Below are 12,621 nucleotides of genomic sequence, written 5' to 3'. Positions count from 1 at the left end.
GCACTGCGTCTCAGTGCTAGTTGCGTTACTACAGACACCCTGGTTCGAATCCAGGCTATATCACCACCAGCCGTGATTGGAAGCCCCATAGGGCGGTGCACAATTGGCCCAGCGTCGTCTGGTTTTGGCCGGTGTCGTCACTGTAAATAAGAATTTGTTCTTAACTGACTTGCCGTGTTAAATAAAGGTTGAAATAAAAAATAAAAACATCCTGCAAGTGTCAGAGCCAGAGTAGTAGGATTCGATCTTAGTCCTGTATTGACTCTTTATCTGTTCGGAGAGCATAGTGGGATTTCTTATAAACGTCCGCATTAGTGTCCCACTCCTTGAGCGGCAGCCTTTAGCTCAGTGAGGATGTTGCCTGGCTTCTGGTTGTGATATGTAAGTATGTGATATGTAAGTACGGTCACTGTGGGGATGATGTCATCAATGCACTTATTAATACCACCCTGCATACCACTGCTGGCTTGATTCTGAAGCTAAGCAGGATTGGTCCTGGTCAGTCCCTGGATGGGAGACCAGATGCTGCTGGAAGTGGTGTTGGAGGGCCAGTAGGAGGCACTCTTTCCTCTGGTCTAAAAAGTATCCCAATGCCCCAGGGTAGTGGTTGGGGACACTGCCCTGTGTAGGGTGCTGTCTTTCCGATGGGATGTTAAACAGGTGTCCTGACTCTCTGAGGTCATTAAAGATCCCATGGCACTTATTGTAAGAGTAGGGGTGTTAACCCTGGTGTCTTGGCTAAATTCCCAATCTGGCCCTCAAACCATCACAGCCAGCTAATAATCCCCAGTTTAAAATTGGCTCTTTCATCCCCCTCCTTTCCCCTGTAACTATTCCCCAGGTTGTTGCTGTAAATGAGAATGTGTTCTCAGTCAACTTACCTGGTAAAATAATGGATAAATGAAATTGTGACTGATGTGGGGTAAACTCTATGCAATCGGATGAATCCTGGAACATATTCCAGTCTGCGCTAGTGAAACAGTCTGACCACTTCCATGTTGAGCGTGTCACTGGTATTTCCTGTTTGAGTGTTTGCTTGTAAGCAAGAATCATGAGTATAGAGTTATGGTCAGATTTGCCAAATGATCAACAACCTGTGTCAGTGCAGTGAGTATGAACTTTTTTTTACCATTTATTTCCCAATTTTAATTTCCTTAAGTGTTCTTAAGTGCAAAATGTTGCAAAATGTGTTGATAAGACATATTACATGTTGTTTTTCTCATTTCAGGTATGTAGTTTGTTAATTGAAGAACTGAGAAAAGATGGTTGAATGCAATATAATTCTAAATGACTGTGTTATTCATTCTCAGTGTGCCACTGTATCTTCATTGTCATTTACTGACAGTCATCTTTCCGTTCCTCAGGAAAACAATGCAAATGCTGGAAAATCTCTCACACGCATGCACACACAAAATATTCTGATTATTTTAAAAATGTGTTGTTTATTTTACAGAACAGTTGTGTGTAATACATTCAAATAATACTCAAAAATATATACAATGGCATATGCTGTACACAGTGCACACAGTAATAACGTCACTAGTGTAATACTTAGGCTAAGGTCATGCAAGACCAGATATGGTTATTGGCAGAGACTGGATTTACTCGTGCCTTGAATTAGAATTTTCCTATTATATACACCAAAGCTTTGTTCTCTAAAGTTTGGGCTCTAGACATTCAGGGACAAATTCATTATGGGAGAGTTATTGTCATAAGGCTTTTTTCCCCTAACGGCAAAAAATATAAATTGATTCAGAGTATAAAAAAAAATACAATGCATGTTGGTGTGCTTCACTGCTTATTATATCCAGAGAAAACAGGGCTTTGCAGTTTCATGATTGCCCAGTAAATGGGACACATAAGATTGTGTTCCTTATTAAAACGCTACGAAGGCAACATCAGGTTAAAGAAGTGACATGGTTAAGTTTTGTCAGGATTATTTGAATAAATCAATCTGCTATTACGTCAAGGCTCACTCCCTATTTGAATCAGGCACACACACACTCAAACTATGTTTATGAAACATGAACAGTGTAGTGAATAAAACATAATCAATCAGGTTCAGTTCTTCCCACAACTTCTTCTTCCCTTCACCCCTAAAAAGAGCAGAGTCAGGGATTTTCTAGCTTGACAGTTTCATAATTTGTCTTTTTTTCCATATGTTTATCCATTTTCAACATGCTCTGAAAAAACATACAAACTCACCTTTGAGCATTTGGTTCATCTATCCTTCGGTGGCGGTGGATTTTCAGGGGGTTTTATGTCTCCATTGGGCTCTTTCTTCTCAGGCTTGGTAGGGCTAATTTTAGGGCTCTTCTCTGGGGGTGGCCTTCTGGGCCGTCTCCTCTTGGGCTTTCGTGAGCGTGTAGAGACGGGCTGTGTTGGATCCAACAGGGGATCCAAATGTAATTTTCCACTAACTGCATCTGAGGACTCATCAATGTATGCCAGGTTCTCTCCAAAGTAGTCCAGAGGCTGGGAATACAGGGATTCTGGGAAGGCATTCTCCTTATCGACATCCTTCTCTTTTTCCTCTACTACCCGCTCATGCTGCGAGACCTCTGACCCTGTTGCAGATCCAGACTCTGACTCGTTGGATGAGTAAGAGTATGAGGATGATCCAGTCTCTGATTGGCTGTTCAGCTGGCCATTCTCCATCACTCTGCCCCCCTTCCCAGGGGCCCCAGTCCCAGACACATGGCCTGCCCCATTGCCTCGGCTGCGAGGGCCATGTCGACGCTTTCGTCGTCGTCGTTTGAAGGGGTCGTCTGGCATGCGGAAGTCCACGGACATGTTCTGAATGTTCTGACCCCAGTCAGTGGTACGGGCTCTGAGCTCCTCCATCTGGGAAGAGGGAGCAAAGAGATCAAATCACTATTTAAAGAGAATCTAATGAAGTCACAACACACTTGAGAGTTGATAAGAGAGGAAGGGAGGATCATTGAGAAATAGAACAGGTGGCTATAGGTGACAAAGTGTAGAGTGCAGCCCATTTGCTTGTAGGTTGTACTCTCCCATTTTGGGCCCAATCAGTTTTTACACACCTCAGCCCTGGTCTTCTTGGACAGGACCCGAAGCCAGTTTGCAACCATGGACAGGATGGAAGCAAAGTAGGCCAGGCCCAGCAGGATCCAGAACCACACCAGGGGCTTGTACCAGTGGTCTTTACCACCATCTCCACTATCACCTGACAGAGATAAGCAATAGGATAGGTATAGATAGGGGTTTACAGGTGTAGACAATGGAGAATCAGCAACCTTACAGGTCTAAAGGTTAGTTTACACATGACAGATCTGCTGTTAAAACCCCCTAGAATCTAAGCCTGGGTGGGAACCAAATACGGGTTTTCAAAGGGTTCACCTATGGGACAGCCAAATAACCATTTAAGGTTCTAGATAGCATCTTTTTTTCTAAGAGTGTACAGTCTAATAATGAACCAATCACGTCTCACTGGAGCAGACGAGCCTATTGTTGATTTTTGGTGGCATCATGTTTTAAAATGATCATACCAAGGATAATTTAGCTATTTGATTTTGAATTTTAGGACCCCTTTAGGTATAAAAAACATATTTGATCATTGAATTTGGCCAAACTGTGATTAGCCCATAGAAACACATTGAATAACAGATGTATACATGGAAAAACAGTCTCATCTTTCCATAGCGGGGTCATAATAGTTTGTAGGCCAAAACCACTAAAGACGTTTTCGCGAGAAGACCGATTTTCGGGATTTCTCATGGTCTGTTCTGCCACCTTTCACCACAGATGCGGAAGGCCGACATCGGCGGATGAGGTGAATTAAGACGCAGCCCATGCAGAGAGATATCTCTAGATTAAACAGTTCTCCCGAGTAGCGTAGCGGTCTAAGGCACTGCATTGCAGTGTTAGAGGTGTCACTGCAGACCCTGGTTCGTTCCCAGGCTGTGCCACAACCAGCCGTGAATAGGGCGGTGCACAATTGGCCCAGCGTTGTCCAGGGTAGGGTTTGGCCGGGGGGTTAGCCGTCATTGTAAATAAGAATGTGTTCTTAATTGACTTACCTGGTTAAAGATCATTTTAAAAACAGATTTTTCTATGTTTTATTATGCTAATTAGATTTCAGCGTGGGCGCAGACATCGACTCTAGGGGTTTATTAAATTAATCTCACATTAGTGAACATTACAGACTGAGCTGCCGGAAAACTCTATGGGGTTAATAATTAAACTTTCATTCAATGATTAAATTATTCGCAAAGAGTAAAATAAATGTCCAGTTTAATGAGTGACTGTATTTTATCACTCAGGCCTCCTAAACTACATCAATCTGGAGTAGCAGGTGTTTGTGTCTGTTAATGTGTCTCAACACTGAAAGAGAGAGTTTCAACACTGAAAAGAGTTTCAACAGGGAGAGAGTTTCAACTAGGAAAAGAGAGTTTCAACTAGGAAAAGAGAATTTCCACTAGGTAAAGAGAGTTTCAACTATGTAAAGAGAGTTTCAACTATGTAAAGAGTTTCAACTATGTAAAGAGAGTTTCAACAATGTAAAGAGAGTTTCAACAATGTAAAGAGAGTTTCAACAATGTAAAGAGAGTTTCAACAATGTAAAGAGAGTTTCAACAATGAAATGTGTGTTTTGACCTTTTGAGACAGATTCCTTGACCCAATCCTAAATGCAGTGGCGGAAGTACCTGCAACATAGTCTCCAAAACCCACTGTAGTCAGGGTGATGACAACAAAGTAGGATGCCTCCAGGAGAGTCCACTTCTCCACCTCCTGAAACACCAGCGTTGGCACTGCAACGAAGAGTGCTACCCCCAACAGGATGGAGAGTATGGCTGAGATGACTCGAACAATAGTAGGACTCACCTTCCATTTCTGAGAGGGAGACAGCAAAACATGAACAAGAGGAAAGAAGGAAATGGAGGGACTGAAATACTGACAGGCCGAGAAAGACAGAGGAAACACATTCAACCAAATATTTAGTGTCTCACCGCTAAGAGAAATTCAATTTTGAGGATGGCCTTCCTCAGCCCGGTCCCCAGATGGTCTCCAACTCCAGCCAGCAGGATACCAAACAGAGGGATCCCCACCAGGGCATAAAAGATACAGAACAGCTGCCCCCCTTCTGTCTTTGGGGAGATGTTCCCAAAACCTGAGGATGATGGTTTGTAGAGCTTTAGGATTGGGATAGGTAGTGTCAGTGTGTAACAATGGATTAAACATAAGGGAGATCAGCCTGCTGATTTACCAATGGTGGTGACGATGGTCCCAGAGAAGAAAAAGGCGCTGGCCAGGTCCCATTGGCTGGTGAAGGTGGAGGAATTGCTGCTAGGATCCACACCCGCACCCACAGCATCTGCCACCTCCTGGGATGGGACAGTCAGAAAGTTAAAGTGATAAGAGAGAGAGAGAAGAGAAACAGTGATTGTAGTGTTTGGACCTGAATATTTCTGTATTTGCATTGTACAACTTGTAGACTTGTTTACGTGCTGCTGTGCGGTTTGTTGCTTACCTTACTTGCTACCTGCCAACTTTATGTTTCTTTATTTTTTATTACCATTTAGTTCCCTGAATTCCTATCGGACCTTGTAGTCATTGCAGATAATATTCAAATTTTTGGTGACTTTAATATTCACATGGAAAAGTCCACAGACCCTCTCCAAAAGGTTTTCGGAGCCATCATCGACTCAGTGGGTTTTGGACAACATGTCTCCGGACCTACTCACTGCCACAGTCAAACACTGTACCTAGTTTTACCCCGTGGAATAAATGTTGTGGATCTTAATGTTTTTCCTCATAATCCTGGACTATCGAACCACCATTTTATTACGTTTGGAATTGGAACAAATAATCTGCTCAGACCCCAACCAAGGATCATCAAAAGTCATGCTATAAATTCTCGGACAACCCAAAGATTCCTAGATGCCCTTCCAAACTCCCTCCACCTACCCAATGACGTCAGAATACAAAAATCAGTTAACCACCTAACTGAGGAACTTAATTTAACCTTGCGCAATACACTAGATGCAGTCGCACCCCAAAAAACATTTGTCATAAGTAACTAGCTCCCTGGTATACAGAAAATATCCGAGCTCTGAAGCAAGCTTCCAAAAATTGGAACGGAAATGGCGCTACACCAAACTGGAAGTCTTCCGACTAGTTTGGAAAGACAGTACCGTGCAGTATCGAAGAGCCCTCACTGCTCCTCGATCGTCCTATTTTTCCAACTTAATTGAGGAAAATAAGAACAATCCAAAATGTATTTTTGATACTGTCACAAAGCTAACTAAAAAAGCAGCATTCCCCAAGAGAGGATAGATTTCACTTCAGCAGTGATAAATTCATGAACTTTTTTGAGGAAAAAAAAAGATAATTAGAAAGCAAATTACGGACTCCTCTTTAAATCTGCACATTCCTCCACAGCTCAGTTGTCCTGAGTCTGCACAACTCTGCCAGGACATAGGATCAAGGGAGACACTCAAGTTTTTAGTACTATATCTCTTGACACAATTGATGAAAATAATCATGACCTCTAAACCTTCAAGCTGCATACTGGACCCTATTCCAACTAAACTACTGAAAGAGCTACTTCCTGTGCTTGGCCCTCTTATGTTGAACATAATAAATGGCTCTCTATCCACCGGATGTGAACCAAACTCACTAAAAGTGGCAGTAATAAAACCTCTCTTGAAAAAGCCAAACCTTGACCCAGAAAATATAAAAAACTATCGGCCTATATCGAATCTCCCATTCCTCTCAAAAATGTTAGAAAAAGCTGTAGTGCAGCAACTCACTGCCTTCCTGAAGACAAACAATGTATACAAAACGCTTCAGTCTGGTTTTAGACCCCATCATAAGCACTGACTGCACTTGGAAAGGTGATAAATTACCTTTTAATGGCGTCAGACCGAGGCACTGCATCTGTCCTCATGCTCCTAGACCTTCGTGCTGCTTTTGATACCATCGATCACCACATTCTTTTGGAGAGATTGGAAACCCAAATTGGTCTATAGGCCAAGTTCTGGCCTGGTTTAGATCTTATCTGTCAGAAAGATATCAGTTTCTCTCTGTGGATAATTTGTCCTCTGACAAATCAACTGTAAATGTTGGTGTTCCTCAAGGCTCCGTTTTAGGACCACTATTGTTTTCACTATATATTTTACCTCTTGGTAATGTCATTCGGAAACATAATGTTAACTTTCACTGCTATGTGGATGACACACAAGCTGTACATTTCGATGAAACATGGTTAATCCCCAAAATTGCCCTCCCTGGAAGCCTGTGTTTCAAACATCAGGAAGTAGATGTTGGCAAATGTTCTACTTTTAAACTCGGGCAAAACAGAGATGCTTGTTCTAGGTCCCAAGAAACAAAGAGATCTTATGTTGAATCTGACAATTATTCTTGATGGTTGTACAGTCGTCTCAAATAAAACTGCGAAGGACCTCGGCGTTACTCTGGATCTTGATCTCTCTTTTGACGAATATATCAAGACTGTTTCAAGGACAGCTTTTTTCCATCTACGTAACATTGCACAAATCAGAAACATTCTGTCCAAAAAACTACGCAGAATAATGTATTCAGGTTAGACTATAGTGCAATGCTCTACTTTCCGGCTACCCAGATACGGCACTAAATAAATTTCAGTTAATGCTTAACACGGCTGCTAGAATCTTGACTAGAACCAAAAACAATGATCATATTACTCCAGTGCTAGCCTCTCTACACTGGCTTCATGTTAAGGCAAGGGCTAATTTCAAGTTTTTACTGCTAACATTACATGGGCTTGCTCCTACCTATCTTTCCGATTTGGTCCTGCCGTACATACCTACACGTACGCTACGGTCCCAAGACGCAGGCCTCCTTAAGGGAGCTGGAGGCAAGGTTTTCTTCTATAGAGCTCCATTATTATGGAATGGTCTGTCTATCCATGTGAGAGACGCGGACTCTGTCTCAACCTTTAAGTATTTTATTGAAGACTCATCTCTTCAGTAGGTCCTATGATTGAGTGTAGTCTGACCCAGGAGTGTGAAGGTGAACGGAAAGGCACTGGAGTAACGAAACGCCCTTGCTGTCTCTGCCTGGCCGGTTCCCCTCTCTCCACTGGGATTCTCTGCCTCAAACCCTATTACAGGAGCTGAGTCACTGGCTTACTGGTACTCTTCCATGCTGTCCCTAGGAGAGGTGCGTCACTTGAATGGGTTGAGTCACTGACATGATCTTCCTGTCTGGGTTGGCGCCCACCCTTGGGTTGTGCCGTGCTGGAGATCTTTGTGGGCTATTCTCGGCCTTGTCTCAGGATGGTAAGTTGGTGGTTGAAGATATCTCTCTAGTGGTGTGGGGGCTGTGCTTTGGCAAAGTGGGTGGGGTTATATCCTGCCTGTTTGGCCCTATCTGGACGGGGCCACAGTGTCTCCCGACCCCTCCTGTCTTAGCCTCCAGTGTTTATGCTGCAGTAGTTTATGTGTCGGGGGCTAGGGTCAGTCTGTTATATCTGGAGTATTTATCCTGTCTTACCCGGTGTCCTGTGTGAATTTAAGTGTACTCTCTAATTCTCTCTCTTTCTTTCTCTCTTTCTCGCCTTTCTTTCTTTCTTTCTTTCTTTCTCTCTCTCTCTCTCTCAGAGGACCTGAGCCCTAGGACCATGCCTCAGGACTACCTGGCCTGATGACTCCTTGCTGTCCCCAGTCCACCTGGCCGTGCTGCTGCTCCAGTTTCAACTGTTCTGCTTGGGGCTATGGAACCCTGACCTGTTCACCGGACGTGCTACCTGTCCCAGACCTGCTGTTTTCAACTCTCTAGAGACAGCAGGAGCGGTAGAGATACTCTGAATGATCGGCTATGAAAAGCCAACTGATATTTACTCCTGAGGTGCTGACCTGTTGCACCCTCGACAACCACTGTGATTATTTTTATTTGACCCTGCTGGTCATCTATGAACATTTGAACATCTTGGCCATGTTCTGTTATAATCTCCACCTGGCACATCCAGAAGAGTACTGGCCACCCCTCATAGCCTGGTTCCTCTCTAGGTTTCATCCTAGGTTCTGGCCTTTCTAGGGAGTTTTTCCTAGCCACCGTGCTTCTACACCTGCATTGCTTGCTGTTTGGGGTTTTAGGCTGGGATTCCGTACAGCACTTTGTGACATCAGCTGAATTTAAATACATTTGATTGATTGATTGATTGATTGTTCTGCAACCCAACTATAGAGGTCTCATTGGATTTCATGACCGTTGCCTTGGACACCCCGAAAGTCTAATATCCCAGTCATTCAGTCATTTTAACCTGTTTGTTCTGTAGGTGTGTGTTTAGCCTATGTAGGGTACCTCTATGAGGGCCTGCAGGATGTCTGGGCTGACACAGGTGTAGTTCTCCAGGAAGGCTCTGCGTGTGTCCTGCAGCTGTATGTGCTGGCCCTCCTCATGGGGAGCCTCCAGGGCCTGGAACACCACGGCCCCCAGCACTAGGTAGAGCAGCACCCCCATCAGGATACACAGGAGGGTGGAGCAGCGCATGCTTGCACCTTCGTTAAGCCCCAAAGAAGCACGCTTCTTCCCCCCGCTGCCAGTGCTGGAGCGCTCTGGGGCCCAGCTGCAGAACAAACAGACCAAACACAGACAGAAAGCCCATGAAAACAGATGTCACCCACATTAGCTAAAGTGCAAGGTAATCATTAACCGGAAACTAAACATAATACAGACTGTAGCCCCCACCATATTACTGACCGGAAACTAAACATAATACAGACTGTAGCCCCCACCATATTACTGACCGGAAACTAAACATAATACAGACTGTAGCCCCCACCATATTACTGACCAGAAACCGAAAACATGTTGCTGATGGTTACACTATATGTGTAGGCTGCACTCTTTTAAAAAAAGGGTTTCAAAGGGGTTCTTCAGCTGTCCCCATAGGAGAACCCTTTTTGCTACCTGTAACCAAAAAGGGGTTTTCAAAGGGTTCTCCTATGGGGACAGCCGAAGAACCATGTAAGGTTCTAGACAGCATCTTTTTTTCTAAGAGTGTACTGTATACAGTCTAATAAGCATGAAGCAATCATGTCTCACTGGAGCAGACAAGCCTAGTGTTGTTTTTCGGTGGCATCATGGATGTGGTATGAGTTGAAACCAGGAATGGACTTGAATTCTACCAGAGATGTGTCTAAGTAAAGGATCATTACTATCTACCACACTACTCTTCATCACTTGGTTACCTCTCTCTCTCCTTCTCTTCCTCCCTCTTCCTCCTCTTCCAGCTGCTCTTCCCTCTGCGGCTGAGGATGGAGATTCTGGACCCGTAGCTGCGGGGATGGCCGTCCTCCTCACAGCCCGAAGGTGGGGACACTGGGTGGGTTTTACCAAGATGTTGGTGTTGAACAAAATAACCATTGTTATTGGACCACTAGTTACTGAAGAGATTACTCATTAATGTTTGACAACATTACAAATATCATATTAAAGGTTAGTTATTATGTATGAGATCAATCCACTTTGAACACGACAATTCCCTGTTGTTCAGAATTATTTGTTGTTTGTTTTCCATTGATGAGAGGTTCCCTGTGTGACAATGAAACATGTGGTTCAGCACTGCTACATGATGATTTTGATTGTAAACGTAACGTCACCAAAACGACAGAAAATGAGCTGTCAACCAAAACCCTGTGTGAGAGAGAGAACATACAACAGATGCACATCTCTAATGGATCACATTGGGGAGAGAAAAAAATCATCAAGGTGATATAATGGTGGATGGAGCAAGATACACAAACATACAGAATGCAGAGTCAATAAACATAAAAAAGGCTGTGTTCAAGACAACTCGCAAACTCTGAATCTCAGGTTAAAGTTAGATACGTTTTTGTGGCGTAGAGCTTCCTATTGGTTGACTCAGTTACTTTCCAAGTGGGAAATTATGACCTTATCTTTCTACAATGAACTTCTAAGTTCCGAGTCGTCTTGAACGTGGCAATAGACAAATAGAGGTGTGCTTCAGCCAGCAGAGTGGGTTAGAGCCCGAAAAAGGTGTGTGTGTGTATGTGTCTGCATGTGCCTCCGGCCATGTCTGTCCATTAACACAGGGGAGAAACATGATTCTATACCAGATATACCACACTAGCAGGCTCGGCTGTGTGAAGAATTAATACCCCATGATTCTCAGGTCCCAGATGTGATGTGTCTGAGCTGAATGACACTTTCAGTGTAATGTCCTTTCCAAGCTGCTGAGTGATTGGGTAATTTAGTCCTTGACACAGCTTTAGATTTTTAGTCAGCCCAGGTTCAAGACCCCAGGGACACACTAATGCTGTATATTTACATGTAGGTGTAATATTGTCTTCTGTCTGATTTTCTCTATTGATGTTGTGCAGTAGGCCTACACTGTATGTACTGTGAGTGTGTGAAGCAATCAGGTTACATCTGTGCTTTTTTCTCTCTCATCTAAGATATAACATTGCTTTTGCAGTCAGCAACTCCTCTGGGCCTGATTTAACCTGAGACCAATAACCTGTCACCCACACAGTGAAATTTACACTACCCAGCCAAACAACTTCAGCAGCTGCTCGGGATACACAAAAAAATGCATAGACAGACAAGCCTTTCATCCTAACGTGCAGCTATTTTGCACATGCTCTCAGATCAAAATAACTGCCCTTCAACCTCCCTTTTAGTCATGTGCATTAGCTGACATCAATCACTGGTGACAGTCAAGTTATGTTTTTATAAAATTACAAAAGCTGTCAAAAAGGCCTTTTCAGTGCCACCAAACAATCATTTGAAACTTTAACAAGGTTTAATTTGAATTGTTCTAAATTACAATCTCTCCATTTTAACATAACTGCACAGTTATAGAAAACCATGAACAGATTTAATGCCTAACTGTCATATAAAGACGTCATCCTTGAGATACCTATCGCGCTCAAGTCATGGCCCTTCTAAGGTACAGATACTTCACACAACACAGTCAAAATGCCTGAGAATACATCCTTCAATTACACAGAATGAAGTTAATATGGGGTTACTTTATCTGTGACAATGAAACAATTGCAATGTTCATTATCTCATCCAATGGAAGCAGGATTTGTGGTCTCTCTAACACACAGGGGGTGAAGCCTGTGGACATCTCTTACCTCAAAATGAACGATCTTAAAAATCCAGGATATCAGCAGCTATAGGAAGGGTCTCTTTCACACACTCACACTAGACGCTAGGAGAGTAAACGTGCACGAGCGTGCATGTGCATGAGCGCGTGGGAGAGGCTGTTGCTGAGTGTCCAAGAAATGAAAAGCTACTCCATCAAATTGACTTTGAAGAGAGAGAGAGCTAGGGAGAGAGGTGGAATCAGAGGGAGAGGTGGAATGAGTGAGAGAAAGGGAGGGAGGGGTCAATGCAGATACACTGAGCTAGAATTAGCTTATTGCTTTTTTTTTGTTTCCTCTACCCTGATTTGGATCACTCAGTTTCTCCAAGGCAATAAGTGGAGAGGAGGGTAGGGACTAACAGTGTCTCTTGTGGAAATCGGACACAGGCTTTTGGTGGCACCTTATTTGGGGAGGAAGGGCACCTGGAATAGGTGGAAAGGTATCAACAACATGACCCACATGGCTTCCATGTGTTTGATGCCGTTCCATTTGCTCCATTCCA

The 12,621-nt window shown here is 43.5% G+C and overlaps 1 protein-coding gene across 1 annotated transcript; it reads right to left on the bottom strand.

The window, feature by feature from the left end:
* Positions 1-1,422: 1,422 nt before the first annotated feature.
* On the bottom strand, positions 1,423-12,283 carry LOC109874359 (potassium channel subfamily K member 4). Its single transcript, XM_020466231.2, has 9 exons — positions 12,108-12,283; positions 10,197-10,326; positions 9,307-9,571; positions 5,228-5,345; positions 4,971-5,131; positions 4,668-4,854; positions 3,045-3,187; positions 2,206-2,844; positions 1,423-2,096 (listed from the first exon to the last, which is right to left on the bottom strand). Exons 3-8 carry the CDS (start codon positions 9,493-9,495, stop codon positions 2,221-2,223), a joined length of 1,422 nt encoding a protein of 473 aa, XP_020321820.1. The 5' UTR covers positions 9,496-9,571; positions 10,197-10,326; positions 12,108-12,283; the 3' UTR covers positions 1,423-2,096; positions 2,206-2,220.
* Between the last annotated feature and the right edge of the window lie 338 nt (positions 12,284-12,621).

This window comes from Oncorhynchus kisutch, linkage group LG29 (genome assembly GCF_002021735.2).
Source record: "Oncorhynchus kisutch isolate 150728-3 linkage group LG29, Okis_V2, whole genome shotgun sequence".
Lineage (NCBI taxonomy): Eukaryota > Metazoa > Chordata > Actinopteri > Salmoniformes > Salmonidae > Oncorhynchus > Oncorhynchus kisutch.
The sequence above is the reverse complement of the archived record's forward strand: the minus strand, read 5'-3'. Positions and strand labels throughout refer to the sequence as shown.

Excerpts from the sequence above, each read along its gene's own strand:
- LOC109874359 (XM_020466231.2), bottom strand. The coding sequence starts at position 9,495 with ATGCGCTGCTCCACCCTCCTGTGTATCCTGATGGGGGTGCTGCTCTAC. Across the intron at positions 5,346-9,306 it reads TCCTGCAGGCCCTCATAGAG|GAGGTGGCAGATGCTGTGGG; the intron begins GTACCCTACATA and ends GTCCCATCCCAG. Across the intron at positions 5,132-5,227 it reads GACCATCGTCACCACCATTG|GTTTTGGGAACATCTCCCCA; the intron begins GTAAATCAGCAG and ends CATCATCCTCAG.